This window comes from Oncorhynchus gorbuscha, linkage group LG17, assembly GCF_021184085.1.
Source record: "Oncorhynchus gorbuscha isolate QuinsamMale2020 ecotype Even-year linkage group LG17, OgorEven_v1.0, whole genome shotgun sequence".
Lineage (NCBI taxonomy): Eukaryota > Metazoa > Chordata > Actinopteri > Salmoniformes > Salmonidae > Oncorhynchus > Oncorhynchus gorbuscha.
This window is the reverse complement of record NC_060189.1, coordinates 13,892,328-13,916,347: the sequence shown is the minus strand read 5'-3', so window position 1 is coordinate 13,916,347 and position 24,020 is coordinate 13,892,328. Positions and strand designations below refer to the sequence as shown.

The 24,020-nt window shown below is 43.0% G+C and overlaps 1 protein-coding gene across 1 annotated transcript in view; it reads right to left on the bottom strand.

Annotated features, from left to right (window-relative positions):
* Window positions 1-2,888: 2,888 nt before the first annotated feature.
* Window positions 2,889-24,020, bottom strand: part of LOC124002300 (GTPase IMAP family member 8-like) — a 38,328-nt gene continuing 17,196 nt past the window's right edge. The window contains 11 exon segments of the mRNA XM_046309684.1: window positions 2,889-3,614; window positions 4,058-4,121; window positions 4,252-4,470; window positions 4,628-4,752; window positions 4,842-4,906; window positions 6,735-6,837; window positions 8,702-8,834; window positions 8,993-9,085; window positions 16,544-17,239; window positions 20,120-20,409; window positions 20,411-20,825. Of these exon segments, the coding sequence (XP_046165640.1) occupies window positions 4,289-4,470; window positions 4,628-4,752; window positions 4,842-4,906; window positions 6,735-6,837; window positions 8,702-8,834; window positions 8,993-9,085; window positions 16,544-17,239; window positions 20,120-20,409; window positions 20,411-20,825 (2,102 nt within the window). The 3' untranslated portion in view covers window positions 2,889-3,614; window positions 4,058-4,121; window positions 4,252-4,288.

The following is a 24,020-nucleotide window of genomic DNA, read 5'->3' as shown; positions in this document are numbered from 1 at the left end:
TTCCAGTTCCTTGGTGTCCTCATCACCAACAAACTACCATGGTCAAAACACACCAAGACAGGAGACTGAAAAGATTTGGCATGGGTCTTCGGATCCTCAAACATTTCTACAGTTGCATCATCGAGAGCATCACAGCCAGGTATGGCAACTGCTCAGCCTCAGACCTCAAGACACTACAGAGTGTAGTGCGTACTGGGTTGTGTTCGGCGAATGTGACAAATAAAATGTGATTCGATTTTTTAAATTTTGATTTAATAATATATTTTACTGTTCCTGCACTGTCATCTAATTAACTCCTGTCAAACTGGCCTGAAATCCCTCTGGCACATAGGACCTTTATAAGGGATTAGATTTAATGCCACCGCCATGTTGTGCTAATCTGAAGTGAAAAAGGTTTGGATAGAAATGTCAGGACAACACATTCACTTAGCGCGAGGCAACAGACAGAGAGAAACATGAGTATGACTTGAACATGAGCCAGGCCTCTAACCCTGCAGGGCTGATGCAGACATAAGGGTGTGTTACAGATGGTTACAGTGGATTGTGTGTGTGTGTGTGTGTGCGTGTGTGTGTGTGCGTGTGTGTGTGTGTGTGTGTGTGTGTGTGTGTGTGTGTGTGTGTGTGTGTGTGTGTGTGTGCGCGCACGCGCGCGTGCGTGTAAACACTTAACTAATGAACTCAACAAACCTATCTTTGTTAGAATGCTGTAATAACATTCTCATTAAGAGACAAATGACCCAATCACCATTTAGTGGCCACATGGGTGGAATGTTATTAAATAATTAAAAAACATAATAAAAATAGAAAAAACGCCAAAAATCTGGTGTTTCTATATTTCAGTCTTCTGTGATGTCTGTAAAGTGTAATATTGGAATACAAACTCAAAATGTAATACATTTCAACTCTATCTGACTCAGTACAGTTGTCTTCTTGTTTTTAAGTCCATAACCATTTATATTTATTTATTTTATTTCACCTTTATTTAACCAGGTAGGCAAGTTGAGAACACGTTCTCATTTACAATTGCGACCTGGCCAAGATAAAGCAAAGCAGTTCGACAGATACAATGACACAGAGTTACACATGGAGTAAAACAAACATACAGTCAATAATACAGTATAAACAAGTCTATATACAATGTGAGCAAATTAGGTGAGAAGGGAGGTAAAGGCAAAAAAAGGCCATGGTGGCAAAGTAAATACAATATAGCAAGTAAAACACTGGAATGGTAGTTTTGCAATGGAAGAATGTGCAAAGTAGAAATAAAAATAATGGGGTGCAAAGGAGCAAAATAAATAAATAAATTATATACAGTTGGGAAAGAGGTAGTTGTTTGGGCTAAATTATAGGTGGGCTATGTACAGGTGCAGTAATCTGTAAGATGCTCTGACAGTTGGTGCTTAAAGCTAGTGAGGGAGATAAGTGTTTCCAGTTTCAGAGATTTTTGTAGTTCGTTCCAGTCATTGGCAGCAGAGAACTGGAAGGAGAGGCGGCCAAAGAAAGAATTGGTTTTGGGGGTGACTAGAGAGATATACCTGCTGGAGCGTGTGCTACAGGTGGGAGATGCTATGGTGACCAGCGAGCTGAGATAAGGGGGGACTTTACCTAGCAGGGTCCTCCATGTGTGGGAGGTGTATACTTTTGTTTCAAAGTAACCAGGTAGGCTAGATTTGTTTAAGACTACCAAGAAACACTCTGATTTAGCCCGCTGCAGTAAAATGTTATTAATGAGTGTCTCTATCCTTGGGTTAGAGTCTGTATTTAACAGAGCTGCACCTGTAATACCTGTAGTAGGTTAACCCTGACAGACAGCTAGGCTTCGTCCCATCCCTGGCTGATAGAAATCCCTGCACTTCACAAAGGTAGAGGTTAGTCCAACTGCCACCAATTCCAAGTGAAGTACTATCTTCATTCAGTGGTCTTCAACCCCTGGTACATGGACTGGTATTGGTCCCTGGAATGTTGCTGACTGGTCCCTCAAAAAGATGGTTAACTTGTTTAGATTAAGCCAGTTCCAAGTGCCAATTCTAAATCGGTGGTCCCCAAACTAGGAGTCCTATAACAATAGGGTAATTCCACGTAATAGTGCTTGACCCCTTAAAAAATGTATTAATTGATTAATCCAATGACCGGATGAGATAACAAGTGAACTGCAGTTAAGTAGTCTATAGACCAATGTATATATACTACAGATTGAAAGGAACAAGCCTAATAGAGGAGTAGTGACATATGATGGACACCAGGGGTCGTAGTTGCATAATCTGTGTAAAAGGATATGCAACAAGAAGAAAAAGATGTGTTTGGTTTGGACTGATGTACAGTAAATCTACATGCATTCATCTCCTGTACATGTCCATGTTCTCTTCACCTATTGTCATAAGCTTCTCCTCAGGAAATGTTTTATCTTATCCTCTTTATTGTAGTTTTGAGAGAAAAATTAAACAAAATTAATTAAGAGATGATCAATCAACGACAATCTAATCATTGTCGTTGATACAAATTAAAATAAAGCACCTTATCATGTTAACAAAAATAAATTCATTTTTGTATTTGACTAAAATACTATACCCAATCAAACTGATTAGCTATTATTAGTATAGACTTTTTTTCTATTGTATTATTGACTGTATGTTTTGTTTATTCCATGTGTAACTCTGTGTTGTTGTTTGTGTCGCACTTCTTTGCTTTATCTTGGCCAGGTCACAGTTGTAAATGAGAATTTGTTCTCAACTGGCCTACCTGGTTAAATAAAGGTGAAAAATACAAATTAAATGAATGGAACTTAAATTGTGGGGCGGCAGGGTAGCCTAGTGGTTAGAGCGTTGGACTATTAACCGGAAGGTTGCGAGTTCAAATCCCCGAGCTGACAAGGTACAAATCTGTCGTTCTGCCCCTGAACAGGCAGTTAACCCACTGTTCCTAGGCAGTCATTGAAAATAAGAATTTGTTCTTAACTGACCTGCCTAGTAAAATAAATATAAAAAATATTTTTTTTAAATTGCGTCGTAACAAATCATGGAGGGGATGTTCATGTCAAACAGAATATGATGTGACTACGGGATAGGCCTTATTCACATCTTAATGTTCTAACATAGACAGCTGCAGTGCAGGTTAAATAATACATTGACATATCAGTTAATATCAGCACACATGACAATGACAATGTGATTGCATTGTTCTTCTCACTATCCCAAATCATGTGTAGGTGTGAATCATTTGTTTTATCTACAGGTCACACTTTACAAAGGTTTTTGCATTGGTTTCAACATCTTATCACGTTAGAACATTTTAACGTTGTAAAATTAACGTTGTTAAATGATTAATGGACGCAGTGTTAATAAGGTGAATTGGCAATAGATTTCACTCAATATGCAAACTACAGACCAATTGTATCATTGAACACAGACATCATTGGCCATGATCATCAATGCCTCATACTCCAACATGTTTCAGTGGAAGCCAAGTGTTATGCAAACGAAGGGGTCCAGTTCAACCAGAAGGCTTTTCATTATTGGACAGGATTGTCAATGACTTCATGTGCCTTCACTGCCCTCTCAAGAATCACCTTCCCTTTCTCCATTTCAAGTTTACTGCAGACTTTCTGTTGCAGAAGTCTGTCCAATAGAATAAAAAAAAGACATTCAGCTGTGTATAATACAGTTATCTACGCAAACTAAATCAAGCACAGCTCAAGTATTTCACATATGTGTTTGACCTAGGTCCGAATAAACGCTGTGCCAAACCAGTATTTACGTTAGGGGTGCAGCTGCAAACCCTTCTATAATTCCACCACCAGCTAATTCACATTACAGATACTGTAAGGCCACAGTAAGGTCGGAATGGTGGTTGGTTAGATTTAGAGACCCTCTGCTCAAATACAGGCGTTGAGGTCCAAAACCCTGCTGGATCGCATCCTTCCCATTGAATCAGGGATTCATTCAGATATTAGATACCTCAACCATATTCAGTTGGGCATTCAGTTGCACATTTATTTATTTTTAATGGAGTTTACCTACTACCGACTGAGTGAAATAATAGAAGAATTGTATGGTTTTACCTTGCAGAAGGACACGTCCTGCCCACACCTCATCTCCATCAGCCCCTCTCAGGCCCTTTCCTGCCTAAAGGAAGGCCAAGTATAAATTTGTACAAAAATATTTAGTTATTTTTGCAGACTTCTTTAGGTAAGCACAACAGTTCTAAAATACATGACAAGACATGTTCTGGTTAGCGCGTGGATTTGGTCTGTACCTCATTGAGGGCACATTTGATGGCAGGACGATTACATTCAGAACTGACTGAGGATGGCCGAATGATTGGAGAGGAAGGGTCTAAACATTCTGACCAGGCCCCACAAGGAGAGGTCTGTGATGTTCACCACTACGTGTGTGTCAGTCACCCTCAGTGGTGGTAAAACCTCCACACTGTCACCAGTAACATGGGCCACAGACAGGGAATCAAGACCCTCTCCTGCAAAACAAATATATTTGACTCATCCACTGTTGTATTGGCTGTTGTATTGGTCATCGTGATGATAGTTGTGAGTGGTGTGTAACTCACCAGAGAGAATCTCACAGTGTGGGAGATGTAGCTGACAGACAGACCCCTGAAGACACTCAATACTGACCTGTGGAGTGCAGGAGATTCTCATCCCATTGGACAGTTCTGTACAGCACTTCCCCCTCCCTCTTCATCAGAAACACCAGCCCTGTCAAACTGCACTGGAACAGACCTGCATGGGAGCACTGGAGCCTGGAGCACATAGGACAATTATTAGTTACAATAATTAACACAAATTCTCTGAATCAAATATATTAATGTTATCAGCAATACATCGTTACCTGCATGACGTTTCTGTAAATCCTTTGGATGTTTCAGGTGTTAATTTTGTCACAACAGCAAGTGTCTGAAATGCAGATTGAAAACTCCAAATCAGCAGTCCTATAGAAACAACTAGACAACCTTCGACCTGCCCTGCAGTCCTCTTAAAGGCGCAATCTGCAGTTGAAATAATAACAAATCTCTTTCCCCACCACTGTTTCGGTAAAAAGCTAAGGGACGAGGCTGGAGAAATGTAACCACTCTTTAATTCATAGACAGAGCTATGGATGCAAGGACTGACCATCCATGATATCAAAATTATTGTTTCAACCATGTTTTGAGGCTATACAGTGTTTGTTTACATTTATTTTGTTTATAAACATTGGAGTAAAACAAGCTTATATTTTGGGTTCTGATGGAGGATTACAGATCTAAGCTCATGAGGCCTTTCTAAGTTATATTCGTTAAGACACAATGGGTACATATCATTCATTTATAGTATGTAAAAAACAAATCTATGTACTGTAGCATCTGCAGATGAACCCTTTGTGATAGTTCACTACAAAATGTTTGTCCGATATTTCAAGATCTGAAACGTGGTCTAATGTCAACATGATGATAGTTGTGAGTGGTCCCGAGGGTCGCTCAGGACCTGAAACGTGGTCTAATGTCAACATGATGATAGTTGTGAGTGGTCCCGAGTGGCTCTCAGGACCTGAAACGTGGTCTAATGTCAACATGATGATAGTTGTGAGTGGTCCCGAGTGGCTCTCAGGACCTGAAACGTGGTCTAATGTCAACATGATGATAGTTGTGAGTGGTCCGAGGGTCGCTCAGGACCTGAAACGTGGTCTAATATCAACATGATGATAGTTGTGAGTGGTCCCGAGTGGCTCTCAGGACCTGAAACGTGGTCTAATGTCAACATGATGATAGTTGTGAGTGGTCCCGAGGGTCGCTCAGGACCTGAAACGTGGTCTAATATCAACATGATGATAGTTGTGAGTGGTCCCGAGAGTCGCTCAGGACCTGAAACGTGGTCTAATATCAACATGATGATAGTTGTGAGTGGTCCCGAGAGTCGCTCAGGACCTGAAACGTGGTCTAATATCAACATGATGATAGTTGTGAGTGGTCCCGAGGGTCGCTCAGGACCTGAAACGTGGTCTAATATCAACATGATGATAGTTGTGAGTGGTCCCGAGAGTCGCTCAGGACCTGAAACGTGGTCTAATATCAACATGATGATAGTTGTGAGTGGTCCCGAGGGTCGCTCAGGACCTGAAACGTGGTCTAATATCAACATGATGATAGTTGTGAGTGGTCCCGAGTGGCTCTCAGGACCTGAAACGTGGTCTAATGTCAACATGATGATAGTTGTGAGTGGTCCCGAGGGTCGCTCAGGACCTGAAACGTGGTCTAATATCAACATGATGATAGTTTTAAGGGCTCCCGACTGGCGCAGCGGTCTAAGGCACTGCATCTCAGTGCTTGAGGTGTCACTACAGACCTTGGTTTGTTTCCAGGCTGTATCACAACCGGCCATGATTGAGAGCCCCATAGGGGGCACACAATTGGCCCAGCGTAGTTAGGGTTAAATAAAAACATTTAAAAAATAAATTAACTTGCGCAGATCCAACTACATGCCTGAATACCATATGAAAGGAATAGACTTCTGTAGTTATGAATTAAGACAGTGGCTTATTTTATTATTATTAATTATTGAGGCATATAGCTGGATCAATTCTACACAACTGAAGGATACAAACTTGTCCTTACACAACATTTGAGGAGAGAAAACATTGAAGTACTTTAAAATACTGACTGTCCTACAATATTCAAACTGTGAGTATTGAGAATCTTTAATAGAGTTGAACTGAAACACTGAGGCAATGATGGATTAGTCTACTTACACGTTCCGCTGGTGTAGATGTAGAGCTGTGTTCAGATTCATGGTTTGATGCATCACTGGTGCTTGGATTCTTCTGACTACAAAAGATTCTTCTGAGTACAAAACTATATTCAGATAACAGGGTAAGTTAGGGCAGGGAAATAGAGAATGAGTGTATCCATTGTTGCATGCTACAATAGAAAACTGACAGAGATGAAGAAAGCTCTGAAGGTTTCCACTAGTGCAACAGTAGCCTTGATGTCAACCTCCCCACTCTGGCATCTTCAGTACATTGTTCAGCATTTTTGTTACTATTCACTACCGGTCAAAAGTTTCAGAACACCTTCTCATTCCAAGGTTTTTATTTATTTATTTATACTATTTTCGAACAATAGTGAAGACGTCAAAACTATGAAATAACTGATATGGAATCATGTAGTAACCAAAAAAGTGTTAAGCCAATTAAAATATATTTTATATTTGAGATTCTTCAAATAGACACCAGTTGCATTGATGACAGCTTTGCACACTCTTGCCATTCTCTCAACCAGCTTCATGAAGTAGGTACCTGGAACGCATATAAATTCACAGGTTTGCCTTCTAAAGTTAATTTGTGGAATTTATTTCCCTCTTGATGTGTTTGAGCCAATCAGATGTGATGAAAAGGTAAGGGGGGGTATACAGAAGAAAGCCCTATTTGGTAAAAGACCAAGTCCATATTATGGCAAGAGCAGCTCAAGTAAGCAAAGAGAAACGACAGTCCATCATTACTTTAAGACATGAAGGTCAGTCAGTGTCTTCAAGTGCAGTCGCAAAAACCATAAAGCGCTATGATGAAACTGGCTCCCATGAGGACCACCACAGGAAAGGAAGACCCTGAGTTACCTCTGCTGCAGAGGATAAGTTCATTAGAGTTACCAACCTCAGAAATTGCAGCCCAAATAAATGCTTCACAGAGTTCAAGTAACAGACACATCTCAACAACAACTGTTCAGAGGAGACTGTGTGAATCAGGCCTTCATGGTCGAAATGCTGCAAAGAAACCGCTACTAAAGGACACCGATTAGAAGAAAAGACTTCATTGGGCCAAGAAACACGAGCAATGGACATTAGACCGGATGAAATTTGTCCTTTGGTCTGATGAGTCCAAATTGGCGATTTTTGGTTCCAACCGCCGTGTCTTTGTGAGACATGGTGCGGGTGAATGGATGATCTTCCGTGTTTTTCCCACCATAAAGCATGGAGGAGGAGGTGTGATGGTGTGGGGATGCTTTGCTGGTGACACTGTCAGTGATTTATTTAGAATTCAAGGCACACTTAACCCACATGGCTACCACAGCATAGTGCAGTGATACACCATCCCATCTGGTTTGTGCTTAGTGGGACTATCATCTGTTTTTCAACAGGACAATGACCCAACACACCTCCAGGCTGTGTAAGGGCTACTTGACCAAGAAGGAGAGTGATGGAGTGCTGCATCAAATGACCTGGCCTCCACAATCCCCCGACCTCTACCCAATTGAGATGGTTTGGGATGAGTCGGACCACAGCGTGAAGGAAAAGCAGCCAACAAGTGCTCAGTGTATATGGGAACTCCTTCAAGACTGTTGTTAAAGTATTCCAGGTGAAGCTGGTTGAGAGAATGCCAAGAGTGTGCAAAGCTGTCATCAAGGCAAAGTGTGGCTATATGAAGAATCTCAAATATAAAATATATTTTGATTTGTTTAATGCTTTTTCTTACTACATATGTTATTTCATAGTTTAAGTCTTCGCTATTATTCTAAAATGTAGAAAATAGTCAAAATAAAGAAAAACCCTTGAATGAGTAGGTCTTCTAAAACTTCTCACCGGTAGTGTACATTGACATGCTACTAGTGTGTATGTGCAATAATGTGTGAATGTGTACAGCTTGTTACATCCTCAGTAGATCTGATTATTATAGAAAATGTTTTGTGAGGGAGAAGCGGAGCCTCAGACAACAGTGCCTACCTCATGACATCCAAGCTGGATTTTTCTCTAGAACTCTTTGATCCAGAGTTGTGCTCACATACTGGTTCTGATGTCTGGGAGCTGTACACAGAGCTTCTCAGAGACTGGGTGTCAGATATGTCATCTCCAGGTACTGGACAACATCACAACAAGAGAACTATAATACTTAGATTAGGCTTAAGTACACTACAATCCATTACTTTTCCTTGCTTGGTGAATGATAAACGCATTCAACACTTTATTTGTATTTAGATAAAACTGTATTCTCAGGGAAGAACTGTAACATCCTACCCACTAGCCTCAGCAGAGATTCAGCTACAGATCCAATCCCAGACATCTGGTCTGAACCATCATATCCAGTCTCGGGTCTGCTGCCTCCACTCACTGTAGAACAAAACAATGCTTGCATCATGTAGATAACCTCCTAGAGTCGATTGCTAAATTACATAAACAAATCCCCATCAATTTCCTCTCTCCAAATGTCTTAGATTCAAAATAAATAAGCAATGCTGATATCTACACTATGATGGTGGTTGGTTCAGTTTCATGACTAATGTTAACAGAAGGAAAGTAGTCTAGGATTTTGTTTAATTTTGCTTAAATGTTATCTTGTAATATAAATTACATAACAAAACAATCCCCATCATAATTCATCAGTTTAAGCTAGATACAATACTGTTCAAAAGTCAACACCAGTCTCAACGTCAACAGTGAATAGGAGACTCCGCGATGCTGGCCTTCTACGCAGAGTTGCAAAGAAAAAAGCCCTATCTCAGACTGGCCAATAAAAATAAAAGATTAAGATGGGCAAAAGAACACAGACACTGGACAGAGGAACTCTGCCTAGAAGGCCAGCATCCCGGAGTCGCCTCTTCACTGTTGACGTTGATACTGGTGTTTTGCGGGTACTATTTAATGAAGCTGCCAGTTGAGGACTTGTGAGGCGTCTGTTTCTCAAAATAGACACTCTAATGTACTTGTCCTCTTGCTCAGTTGTGCACTGGGGTCTCCCACTCCTCTTTCTAATCTGGTTAGAGCTAGTTTGCGCTGTTCTGTGAAGGGAGTAGTACACAGCGCTGTACGAGATCTTCAGTTTCTTGGCAATTTCTGTAATCGAACCCACAAATGCTAATGCTCCAGATACTCAACTAGTCTAAAAAAGGCCAGTTGTATTGCTTCTTAAATCAGTACAACAGTTTTCAGCTGTGCTAACATAATTGCAAAATGGTTTTACCATGATCCATTAGTCTTTTAAAATGATCAACTTGGATTAGCTAACACAACGTGCCATTAGAACACAGGAGTGATTGTTGCTGATAATGGGCCTCTGTACACCTATGTAGGTATTCCCATAAAATCAACTGTTTCCAGCTACAATACTCATTTACAACATTAACAATGTCTACACTGTATTTATGATCAATTTAATGTATTTTAATGGACAAAAAAAGTGCCTTTCTTTCTAAAAAACAAGGACATTTCTAAGTGAACCCAAACTTTTGAATGGTAGTGAATCTCCAGAGATATGTTTTTGCGTTGGATGCGTCTCAATCCACTGCATCCACCAGTGTCGCACTTCCGCATCTGTGGTGAAAGGTGGCAGAGCTAGAGAGCGGTGTTTGTCAGACCATGAGACTTCCTACCAACCGTTTTGACCCCAACAAATATCAGGAGAATCATTTGAAGTCGGTACCGTCGATGTACCAACTTCTGTTTGGTAGTGTCCAAACCGTTTGGGCTACAAACTGGGACCCCACTGTGGAAAGTGGAGATTCTAACAAACATTATGCTGTTCTCTGTTTTGCGCTACGACCCCCACAAGTGTGACGGACTTGTCTGAAGGTAACCGGTACCCGTTTTAAAAAACTAATGGAAGTATGAAGGTAATTTCGTGCCTACCCATAAAAAGGGGTTAAATATGTGTACAAAAAGTAAATTTTGGAGTTTTTTTATATCTTCTAGATTTAGGACAGACATTTCAACATCTTGTTTCTTATGATTGTATTTTTTTACTGTCCTTTTTGCCATTTATTATTGTGTTTTTCAATGTGTTTCTATGGGCTTTAGTAATAAAGGCAAAAATCTATATTTTATAGCCAAAAATAATATATTGTTTTTATTTAATACCTAAAGGGGTCCTAAAATTCTAAATCAAATAGTTAAATGATCCATAGTATGACCATCTTAAAACAATTCCATATGTCTGTCATGTTTTGTCTTATATTGTCTTGTCATTTTGCTTTTCCCTCTGTTCGTTTTCCCCCTGCTGGTCTTTTTAGGTTCGTTCCCCTTTTTCTCTCTCCCTTCCTCTCTCTCTTCTCTCTATCGTTCCGTTCCTGCTCCCAGCTGTTCCTATTCCCCTAATCAATCATTTAGTCTTCCCACACCTGTTCCCTATCTTTTTCCCTGATTAGAGTCCCTATTTCTCCCCTTGTTTTCCGTTTCTGCCCTGTCGGATCCTTGTCTATTGTTCACCGTGCTGTGTCTGTGTATCGCCCTGTCGTGTCGTGTTTCCCTCAGATGCTGCGTGGTGAGCAGGTGTCTGAATCTGCTACGTTCAAGTGCCTTCCCGAGGCAACCTGCAGTTCATGATCGAGTCTCCAGTCTGTTCTCGTCATTACGAGTGGAATTGTGCTTTATGATTGTATATTTACTTTACTGGATTAAAGACTCTGTTTTCGCCAAGTCGCTTTTGGGTCCTCATTCACCTGCATAACAGAAGGATCCGACCAAAGAATGGACCCAGCGACTACAGACGCTCGTAACACTGCCGTCGAGATCCAAGGAGCCATGCTCGGCAGACACGAGCAGGAATTGTCTGCTGCTCGCCATGCCGTGGAGAACCTGGCCGCTCAGGTTTCCGACCTCTCTGGACAGTTCCAGAGTCTTCGTCTCGTGCCACCTGTTACTTCCTGGCCTGCCGAGCCTCCGGAACCTAGGGTTAATAACCCACCTTGCTACTCCGGGCAGCCCACGGAGTGCCGCTCCTTTCTCACCCAGTGTGATATTGTGTTCTCTCTCCAACCCAACACATACTCTAGAGAGAGAGCTCGGGTTGCTTACGTCATTTCACTCCTTACTGGCCGGGCTCGAGAGTGGGGCACAGTTATCTGGGAGGCAAGGGCTGATTGCTCTAACAATTACCAGAACTTTAAAGAGGAGATGATTCGGGTTTTTGACCGTTCAGTTTTTGGTAGGGAGGCTTCTAGGGCCCTGGCTTCCCTATGCCAAGGTGATCGATCCATAACGGATTACTCTATTGAGTTTCGCACTCTTGCTGCCTCTAGTGAGTGGAAAGAGCCGGCGCTGCTCGCTCGTTTTCTGGAGGGACTCCACGCAGTGGTTAAAGATGAGATTCTCTCCCGGGAGGTTCCTTCAAGTGTGGACTCTTTGATTGCTCTCGCCATCCGCATAGAACGACGGGTAGATCTTCGTCACCAGGCTCGTGGTAGAGAGCTCGCGTCAACGGTGTTTCCCTGCTCCGCATCGCAACCATCTCCCTCCTCTGGCTCAGAGACTGAGCCCATGCAGCTGGGAGGTATTCGCATCTCGACTAAGGAGAGGGAACGGAGGATCACCAACCGCCTGTGCCTCTATTGCGGACTTGCTGGACATTTTGTTAATTCATGTCCAGTAAAAGCCAGAGCTCATCAGTAAGCGGAGGGCTACTGGTGAGCGCTACTACTCAGGTCTCTCCATCTAGATCCTGTACTACTTTGTCGGTCCATCTACGCTGGACCGGTTCGGGTGCTACATGCAGTGCCTTGATAGACTCTGGGGCTGAGGGTTGTTTCATGGACGAAGCATGGGCTCGGAAACATGACATTCCTTTCAGAGAGTTAGACAAGCCTACGCCCATGTTCGCCTTAGATGGTAGTCATCTTCCCAGTATCAGATTTGAGACACTACCTTTAACCCTCACAGTATCTGGTAACCACAGTGAGACTATTTCTTTTTTGATTTTTCGTTCACCTTTTACACCTGTTGTTTTGGGTCATCCCTGGCTAGTATGTCATAATCCTTCTATTAATTGGTCTAGTAATTATATCCTATCCTGGAACGTTTCTTGTCATGTGAAGTGTTTAATGTCTGCCATCCCTCCCGTTTCTTCTGTCCCCACTTCTCAGGAGGAACCTGGCGATTTGACAGGAGTGCCGGAGGAATATCATGATCTGCGCACGGTCTTCAATCGGTCCCGAGCCAACTCCCTTCCCCCTCACCGGTCGTATGATTGTAGTATTGATCTCCTTCCGGGGACCACTCCTCCTCGGGGTAGACTATACTCTCTGTCGGCTCCCGAACGTAAGGCTCTCGAGGATTATTTGTCTGTGTCTCTTGACGCCGGTACCATAGTGCCTTCTTCCTCTCCGGCCGGGGCGGGGTTTTTTTGTTAAGAAGAAGGACGGTACTCTGCGCCCCTGCGTGGATTATCGAGGGCTGAATGACATAACGGTTAAGAATCGTTATCCGCTTCCCCTTATGTCATCAGCCTTCGAGATTCTGCAGGGAGCCAGGTGCTTTACTAAGTTGGACCTTCGTAACGCTTACCATCTCGTGCGCATCAGAGAGGGGGACGAGTGGAAGACGGCGTTTAACACTCCGTTAGGGCATTTTGAGTACCGGGTTCTGCCGTTTGGTCTCACCAATGCGCCAGCTGTTTTTCAGGCATTAGTTAATGATGTTCTGAGAGACATGCTGAACATCTTTGTTTTTGTCTATCTTGACGATATCCTGATTTTTTCACCGTCACTCGAGATTCATGTTCAGCACGTTCGACGTGTTCTACAGCGCCTTTTAGAGAATTGTCTCTACGTAAAGGCTGAGAAGTGCTCTTTTCATGTCTCCTCCGTTACTTTTCTCGGTTCCGTTATTTCCGCTGAAGGCATTCAGATGGATTCCGCTAAGGTCCAAGCTGTCAGTGATTGGCCCGTTCCAAGGTCACGTGTCGAGTTGCAGCGCTTTCTAGGTTTCGCTAATTTCTATCGGCGTTTCATTCGTAATTTCGGTCAAGTTGCTGCCCCTCTCACAGCTCTTACTTCTGTCAAGACGTGTTTTAAGTGGTCCGGTACCGCCCAGGGAGCTTTTGATCTTCTAAAAGAACGTTTTACGTCCGCTCCTATCCTCGTTACTCCTGACGTCACTAGACAATTCATTGTCGAGGTTGACGCTTCAGAGGTAGGCGTGGGAGCCATTCTATCCCAGCGCTTCCAGTCTGACGATAAGGTTCATCCTTGCGCTTATTTTTCTCATCGCCTGTCGCCATCTGAACGCAACTATGATGTGGGTAACCGCGAACTGCTCGCCATCCGCTTAGCCCTAGGCGAATGGCGACAGTGGTTGGAGGGGGCGACCGTTCCTTTTGTCGTTTGGACAGACCATAAGAACCTTGAGTACATCCGTTCTGCCAAACGACTTAATGCTCGTCAAGCTTGTTGGGCGTTGTTTTTCGCTCGTTTCGAGTTTGTGATTTCTTACCGTCCGCGTAGCAAGAACACCAAGCCTGATGCCTTATCCCGTCTTTTTAGTTCTTCTGTGGCTTCTACTGATCCCGAGGGGATTCTTCCTTATGGGCGTGTTGTCGGGTTGACAGTCTGGGGAATTGAAAGACAGGTTAAGCAAGCACTCACGCACACTGCGTCGCCGCGCGCTTGTCCTAGTAACCTTCTTTTCGTTCCTGTTTCCACTCGTTTGGCTGTTCTTCAGTGGGCTCACTCTGCCAAGTTAGCTGGTCATCCCGGTGTTCGAGGCACTCTTGCGTCTATTCGCCAGCGCTTTTGGTGGCCGACTCAGGAGCGTGACACGCGCCGTTTCGTGGCTGCTTGTTCGGACTGCGCGCAGACTAAGTCAGGTAACTCTCCTCCTGCCGGTCGTCTCAGACCGCTCCCCATTCCTTCTCGACCATGGTCTCACATCGCCCTAGACTTCATTACCGGTCTGCCTTTGTCTGCGGGGAAGACTGTGATTCTTACGGTTGTCGATAGGTTCTCTAAGGCGGCACATTTCATTCCCCTCGCTAAACTTCCTTCCGCTAAGGAGACGGCACAAATCATCATCGAGAATGTGTTCAGAATTCATGGCCTCCCGTTAGACGCCGTTTCAGACAGAGGCCCGCAATTCACGTCACAGTTTTGGAGGGAGTTCTGTCGTTTGATTGGTGCGTCCGTCAGTCTCTCTTCCGGGTTTCATCCCCAGTCTAACGGTCAAGCAGAGAGGGCCAATCAGACGATTGGTCGCATACTACGCAGCCTTTCTTTCAGAAACCCTGCGTCTTGGGCAGAACAGCTCCCCTGGGCAGAATACGCTCACAACTCGCTTCCTTCGTCTGCTACCGGGTTATCTCCGTTTCAGAGTAGTCTGGGTTACCAGCCTCCTCTGTTCTCATCCCAGCTTGCCGAGTCCAGCGTTCCCTCCGCTCAAGCGTTTGTCCAACGTTGTGAGCGCACCTGGAGGAGGGTGAGGTCTGCACTTTGCCGTTACAGGGCACAGACTGTGAGAGCCGCCAATAAACGTAGGATTAAGAGTCCAAGGTATTGTTGCGGCCAGAGAGTGTGGCTTTCCACTCGCAACCTTCCTCTTACGACAGCTTCTCGTAAGTTGACTCCGCGGTTCATTGGTCCGTTCCGTGTCTCCCAGGTCGTCAATCCTGTCGCTGTGCGACTGCTTCTTCCGCGACATCTTCGTCGCGTCCATCCTGTCTTCCATGTCTCCTGTGTCAAGCCCTTTCTTCGCACCCCGTTCGTCTTCCCTCCCCCCTCCCGTCCTTGTCGAGAGCGCACCTATTTACAAGGTACGTAGGATCATGGACATGCGTTCTCGGGGACGGGGTCACCAATACTTAGTGGATTGGGAGGGTTACGGTCCTGAGGAGAGGAGTTGGGTTCCGTCTCGGGACGTGCTGGACCGTTCACTTATTGATGATTTCCTCCGTTGCCGCCAGGATTCCTCCTCGAGTGCGTCAGGAGGCGCTCGGTGAGTGGGGGGTACTGTCATGTTTTGTCTTATATTGTCTTGTCATTTTGGTTTCCCTCTGTTCGTTTTCCCCCTGCTGGTCTTTTTAGGTTCGTTCCCCTTTTTCTCTCTCCCTTCCTCTCTCTCTTCTCTCTATCGTTCCGTTCCTGCTCCCAGCTGTTCCTATTCCCCTAATCAATCATTTAGTCTTCCCACACCTGTTCCCTATCTTTTTCCCTGATTAGAGTCCCTATTTCTCCCCTTGTTTTCCGTTTCTGCCCTGTCGGATCCTTGTCTATTGTTCACCGTGCTGTGTCTGTGTATCGCCCTGTCGTGTCGTGTTTCCCTCAGATGCTGCGTGGTGAGCAGGTGTCTGAGTCTGCTACGTTCAAGTGCCTTCCCGAGGCAACCTGCAGTTCATGATCGAGTCTCCAGTCTGTTCTCGTCATTACGAGTGGAATTGTGCTTTATGATTGTATATTTACTTTACTGGATTAAAGACTCTGTTTTCGCCAAGTCGCTTTTGGGTCCTCATTCACCTGCATAACAATGTCAGGTTAGCAGCCCCGGCACCCCTCCCCCAACGTTTTAGACTAAAGAAATAAGCTATACTGATATCTACACTATGATGGTGTTTGGTTCAGGTTTATGAATAATGTTAATAACAGAAGGAAAGTGGACTGTAACATTTACTTTGTCTTATTTTGTTTAAATTTTATTTATTTTTCTAGTGTGACTGGAATCTTGATTAATAAAAAACAAAAATCATGATCCTTTTGTAAACATATCTGCACCTCTAAGTTGGTAAACTAACCTTTTTAAATTGAGGGTAGCCAAACAAGAACATTGTAGCACGCTTGAGATTTAAAGGTACTTTCAGAGTACCATACTTACTACTCAGAAGAGGGTATATGCTGTGAGCTCCCTTTAATGGCAAAGATGGTTTCTCAAACATCTCCTCAGGTATCAAATTCATTCCTTCTTTACAATCTCTTTCAGGGTAAAACACATCTCCACTGTTGGCTGCCACCAACTCATCTATCTTCTCCAGCAGCTCTGTGACCTGAGTGGCATCACCACTGTTGTTATTGTTGAGGACATGAAATCTGTTCCCACATTTCTCAACAAGCCACTGGAGGGCCTTCCCTTCTCTCTGAATATGATGCTCAATGGTTGTGTCTCCCAGACAGTCCCCATGGGTGAACAGCACTATAGTGTGACTCCAGACTCTCTCACTGAGAAGCTCCAGGTGGTCCTCTGCAGCATTTGTCTCTTCTTCTTTGAACGAAACGTCCACCCGAACGACCAGGAAGAGAGTGTGGGGTCCTGGGGGACACAAAGACGCACTGAACACAATCTCCTGTTTAACCAGCTCAGGAGTGTACTCCACAGGGAGATTCTTCCACCAGCCAGGAGTGTCAACCACAGTGACCTGCCTCCCTGCTACTTCTCCCTGTCTCTTCACACACTGAACAGCTGTCCTCAGGTCAAACTCCTCTCTGCCCAGGATGGTGTTTCCTGATGAAGTCTTCCCAGCATCTCTGGATCCCAGCAGCACAATCCTCAGCTCTGAGAGATGGAGTGAGTCACCTGTCAGAGAGAACATAGTTTTTATTTATCTGAACATGTGATTTGGGAGCATTATGATAACATAGAAGACATTGTAGGATGCAATTTTCAAAATAATTTTCAAAACATATCCATTTTAACACAGCTAATCTGAAGTTTCAAAAATTGGGTTACTCGTATTAACTTAAAAATAATGTCAGCGGTTGATGCATGTTCAGTGCCTTCAGAAAGTATTTACATCACTTCTTTAAAGCCTGAATATAACATGTATTAAATTGAGATGTATTGTCACTGATCTTTAAAATATATATATTTAACTAGGCAAGTCAGTTAAGAACAAATAGTTATTTACAATGACGGCCTAACCCTATCAACGCTGGGCCAATTGTGCTGGATCACAGCTGGTTGTGACACAGTCTGGAATTGAACTTGGGTCTGTAGTGACACCTCTAGCACTGAAATGCTGTGCCTTAGACCACTGTTCCACACGGGAGCCCCACATAATAGCAAGATCTACACAATACCACATAATGTCAAAGTGGAATTTTGTTTTTAGACATTTTTACAAATTAATTAAAAATTAAAAGCTGAAATGTCTTCAGTCAAAAATTGTTCAACCACTTTTTTTATGGCAAGTCATAAATAAGTTCACGAGTAAAAAAAATAATAAGTTGCATGGACTCACAGACAGTTAACTTCTTAAGGCATAGGGGGCAGCATTTTCACTTTTGGATAAATAGCGTGCCCAATTTCAACTTCCTGATACTCATGCCAAGAATATAAGACATGCATATTAGTAGATTTGGATAGAAAGCACTCTGACGTTTCTAAAACTGTTTGAATCATGTCTGTGAGTATAACAGAACTTATGTAGCAGGCAAAACCCTGAGGACTAACCGTTCAGATTTTTTTTTTGAGGTCTCTGTCTGTTCACTGAGTTCTCATTGGAAAACGATACTTCTTATGAACTTATTTTCAGTTCCTACCGCTTCCACTGGATGTCACCAGTCTTTGCAATTTGGTTGAGGTTATTCATTTGTGCAATGAAGAAGTACGGCCATCTAGGAACGGCGTAACACTGTTGAGAGTTGCGCAAGACTTGAAAATTAGCTTGGTTTGTCGTCTTCCTGTATTGAACACAGATAGCCCCGTCTTCAATTTGATCGATTATTAACGTTTAAAAATGTTTTGGCAAAGTAGTGACGTTGCGCAATTTGGAAGCTGTTTTTTTCTGGATCAAACGTGCCAAATAAATTGACATTTTGGATATATATGGACGGAATTAATCTAACAAAAGGAACAATTGCGATGTTTATGGGACATATTGGAGTGCCAACAAAAGACGCTCGTCAAAGGTAAGGCATGTTTTATATTTTATTTCTGCATTTTGTGTAGCGCCTGCAGGGTTGAAATATGCTACCCTCTTTGTTTACTGTTGTGCCATCATCAGATAATAGCTTCTTATGCTTTCACCGAAAAGCCTTTTTAAAATCTGACATGTTGGTTGGATTCACAACGAGTGTAGCTTTAATTTAGTATCTTACATGTGTGATTTAATGAAAGTTTGATTTTTATATCATTTTATTTGAATTTGCCGTGCTGCATTTTTCCTGGCTTTTGGCCAAGTGGGACGCAAGCATCCCCTATACCATAATTAACCCACTGTTCCTAGGCCGTCATTGAAAATGAGAATTTGTTCTTAACTGATTTGCCTAGTTAAATATAAATAAATACACAATTACCTGTAAGGTTCTTCAATTGAGTAATGAATTCAAACACAGATTTAAAGACCAGGGAGGTTTTACAATGCCCCACAAAAAGGGCACCGATAGGTAGATAAAAACATATATAAATAAAAAAGAGCTGACACTGAATATCTCTTTGAGTATGAAGTTAGCTTTGGATGGTGTATCAATACAAAGATATAGGTGTCTTTCCTAAGTCAGTTGCCAGAGAGGAAGGAAACTGCTTAGGAATTTCACCATAATGGTGCTTTTAAAACAGTTGCACAGTTTAATGGCTGTGATAAGAGAAAACTGAAGATTAATCAAAAACATTGTAGTTACTCCAAAATATTGAGTTAAATAATGGCGTGAATAGAAGGAAGCCTGTACAGAATAAAACATATTCCAAAACATTGCATCCAGTTTGCAACAAGACACTAAAGCAATAGAATTTGGCAAAGGAATTAACATTTTGTCCTGAATACAAAAGTGTTATGTTTGGGGCAAATCCAGCACAACACATTACTGCGTACCACTCTCCATATTTTCAAGCATGGTGGTGGCTGTATTATGTTATGGGTATGCTTATCATCGGCAAGGACTGGGGAGTTTTTCAGGATAAAAAGAAAACAGAATGTAGCTAAGCACAGGCAAAATCCTATAGGAAAACCTGGTTCAGTCTGCTTTCCAACAGGCACTGGGAGACAAATTTACCTTTCAGGAGAACAATAACCCTAAAACACAAGGCCAAATTTACACTGGAGTTAATTACAAAGACGACATTGAATGTTCCTGAGTTTCCTATTTACAGTTTTGACTTAAATTTGCTTTAAAACCTATGGCAAGAAAATGGTTGTCTAGCAATGATCCACAACAAACTTCACAAAGCTTGAATCATTTAAAAATGAATAAGGGGCAAATATTGCACAATCCAGGTGTGCACAGCTCTTAGACATACCCAAAAAGACTGACTGCTGTAAGGTGTTTCTAATTACAATTAAATTCATTTTAATTTTAACCCCACAAATTTGGAAAAAGTCATGGAGACTGGGTCCATCTATAATTAGGAAAATATGTGTCCTGCTGAGAATTAAAATGTATACTGTCAATTACAATTGTCTGGTGCTTTTATTCCTGCCAAGCAGTTTGAAAAATAAACCATGAACAGAAAACTCACCTATAAATGTTCTATGGATCTCTCTCTGTTTCTTTACCCTCATGCACAGCTCTTTAGCTTTGTCTTCCTTTTTTCTCCTCCAAACTTCTATCTTCTCTAGTAGCTCCCTCTTTATCTCAAAATGTCCTCCTCTGTTTCCTGCCACCATCTCTTCTATCTTCTCCAGCAGTTCTGTGACCTGAGTGACATCCCCTCTGTTCTCATTGTTGAGGATATGATACCTGTTCCCACATTTATCAACAAGCCACTTGAGGGCCTCCCCTTCACTCTCGATGTGCTGCTCAATGGTTGTTTACCCGACAGTCCCCACGGGTAAACAGCACTATAGTGTGACTCCAGACCGTCTCACAGAGAAGGGTCAAGTGTTCCTCTACTGCTCTTCTGTCTTCCTCAGTGTATAAAAACCCCACCGATATGACAAGGAGGAATGTGTGGGGTCCTGGGGGACACAGAGACACACTGAGCAAGATCTCCTGTTTAACCAGCTCAGGAGTCCTTTCTACAGGAAGATTCTTCCACCAGCCAGGAGTGTCGATGACAGTGACCTGCCTCCCTGCTACTTCTCCCTGTCTCTTCACACACTGAGCAGTTGTCTTCAGGTCAAATGCCTCTCTGCCCAGTATGGTGTTTCCTGCTGAACTCTTCCCAGATCCTCCTCTGTACCCCAGCAGCACAATCCTTAACTCTGAGAGATGGAGGGAGTCACCTGACAAAGAGAGAGAGCGGGAGAGATTATTTTCTCCTGTTCACAATGAAAGACGTACATTTTTACTCTGTATAAAGTGTCCATTATAATATTCCTCATATGCCATTGTAACATGGAGGATTTAACCACAAATAAAGATTCCTGTAGCCGATACTACATCACCTTTTCATAGGTGAGGTCCTCGGAAGTAAACTAACAATGCACAGGTTATTTACATCAAGGAGTGGAGCGTGAGAATGATCAGTCAGATATCAGATACCAAAATACATTGTATTTTCTATAACAGATTTATAGGTACATTCGAGACATCTTCAGCTCCATGCGCTCTGGACAATCACTGCTGACAACAAGCACACCATGGTTACATCATCTCAGTTTTATCATTAGCACAAGTACTCATAATCACATCAACGTATCACATAATATTCACATTCCTATAATCTCTGGCCTATAAAGGCATACCAATCAAATAATACTGAGGAAAGCATGTCAAGGGAGGAGAACAGCTGCCAGTGGAGAGGAACTTCTTGCCATAGACTGAATATTCAGCTCCAGTAGAATTGGGATTATGCCACGGCCACTGCTCCAATCCTCCCAAGGTCTGCCAGCCTGTACACTTATAACAGGATCCACTGAATTAATGACAGTGACACATTCAATACAGCCTTAGACACTCTTGCCTGCATCTAGGGTGTAATCATTAGTCCAACTGTTGCAAAGAAGAGTTTCTATTGGACAAATCAAGGTATGTTTATCCCCATTTCATTCCGTTTGCTCCGTTTAAAAAGTTTTTCAACAGATACAGTTCACTTTCATAGCAGCTGTGTTAAGAAGCAGTGTGGCTTTTTTGGGTTGTGTTTCGGAGGACGCACGGCTTTCGACCTTCGTCTCTCCCGAGCCCGTACGGGAGTTGTAGCGATGAGACAAGATAGTAATTACTAACAATTGGATACCACGAAAATGGGGAGAAAAAGGGGGTAAAAAAAAGAGAATCTGTAGTATGTCTTCAAAATTGCTGTACACCAGCAGAACCCAACTTGAAAGAGCTGGAGCAGTTTTGCCTTGAAGAATGGGCAAAAATCCAAATGGCTAGATGTGCCACGCTCATAGAGACATATTTGCTGTAATTGCTGCAAAGGCGGCTCTACAAAGTATTGACTTTGGGGGTGTAATTGTGCACGCTCAAGTTCTGTTTTGTCTTATTTCTTGTTTGTTTCACACACCAAAAATATTTTGCATCTTCAAAGTGGTAGGCATGTTGTGTAAATCAAATGATACAAACCCCCTAAAAAAATATATATTTTAAAAGGTTGTAAGGCAACAAAATAGGAAGAATGCCAAGGTGGGTGAATACTTTCGCAAGGCACTGTGGTATGCAGTGGCGAAATGTGACTATGCCTTCAGATGGACCAGAAATTTTCCAACACATTGTATCAAACAAGAAAACAACAGAAAGCATATCATCACTTAATGCACCCAACATATCTTTTGTTTTCAGACCATTCTAGTTCTAGTGAAGGAGGAGCAATAGTTTTTAAATTGCATTATGAATGAAACAAACAGACCTGGCTGTGCTACTGGCTGCCGAACACATAGAAACAGAACCGGCATGGACACAACATGTGACGCACAGCATAAAATAATGCGACCAGCAAAAACAAAAAACACACTGTTTACACAACATATGGTAGCCTAACACCACTATCAACAACAACAGTGTCACATCAAAGGTGACAGGCTTCGTACTACCTGTGCACTCCATTGTGCTAAAGGAGAGCCAGTTTTGGTCAAACACATAGACACAGCTGATACACAGGCGACAGCAGTCACGTACAGCATTAAATATAAGGAATAAGCAGCCGATTCACTCCAGTAGGCCCCATGAAATCAGAACAATACAAAAGCACAACCATTTCATTTCCAAAATGAAATTAACAAACCAGCTATTACTTCCCATTGCAAATATATTTGATCATGATCATCACACTAACCGGTGATCTAGTGTAAATGCAACGATGTTTCACAGTCATTGTTTTTCTAAGAGATAGTGTCAGGATTTGGCCTGGGTTGTTCCGGTTTTTGGTCACTAGATGCCCCCATTGTGCCTTTTGACCTTTTGTTTTCCCTTGATCCCCATTATTATTTGCACCTGTGCCTCGTTTCCCCTGATTGTATTTAAACCCTTTGTTTTCCTCAGTCCTTTGCTCTGTGTTTGTATGTTAGCACCCAGCCCTAGTACTCTGTGAACTCTTGTTGATCCTGGTGGACTCTCTTGTGGAATTCTGTTTTTTGTTCTTGTTTGTTTGTTTTTGAGTATCTTTTGAGGCTTTTTGTGCTATACCTTCCACCTTGTGGATTTACCTTTTTGTCTTGGAGGATTACCTTTGTTCTTGTGGAATTCCTTTTGAGGTTGTGGAGTTACATGTTTTCCTGAAGAACTTCACTTTTTACTTCATTAAATACACCGTCTCAAGTACTGCTGTGTCTGCCTCATCTTCTGGGTTCTGCCGACTATTCGTGGCTCAGTTGGTTAAGTGACTGTTTCTCACTCTGGAGACCCGGGTTCGTAACCGGGTCCTGACAGAAACACAGAGCCAAAAATGAACCCAGAGGCAGCCAGTTCCCAGGACCTTGTTGCCATGCTGTCCCACCACCAGGAGACTGTCCAACGCCATGAAGCCGCCCTGGTTCAGCAAGAGGCCTTAATGGCTAGACATTCTCATCTTCTGTCGGAGATGCTGACTTCCATAAAGCAGATATCTGATCGACTTACCCCGGCAACAGTTCCCGTCCCAGTACCTCAGATTCACGTACCCATGGCAGTTAACCCCCTGGCTGAACCTCGTCTTCCACCTCCCCAACGGTTCTCAGGTGATCCAAGTGCTTGTAAAGGGTTTCTCACCCAATGTTATCTCTCCTTCGAGCTGCAACCCTCGTCGTTCCCCACCGACCGGTCTAAGATCGCATATATCATCACCCTGCTGTCGGAAAAAGCCCTGGCCTGGGCTACTGCTGTGTGGGATGCCCATAGTTCCTGCTGTGCCAGCTACTCTGCCTTTGCTGAGGAATTCAAACGAGTGTTTCAAGGCCCAAGCAGTGGTCCTGACTCAGCCAAACAGCTCCTGACTCTCCACCAAGGTCGGCGCAGTGTGACGGACTATGCCAACCAGTTCCGCACGGTGGCAGCAGCGAGTG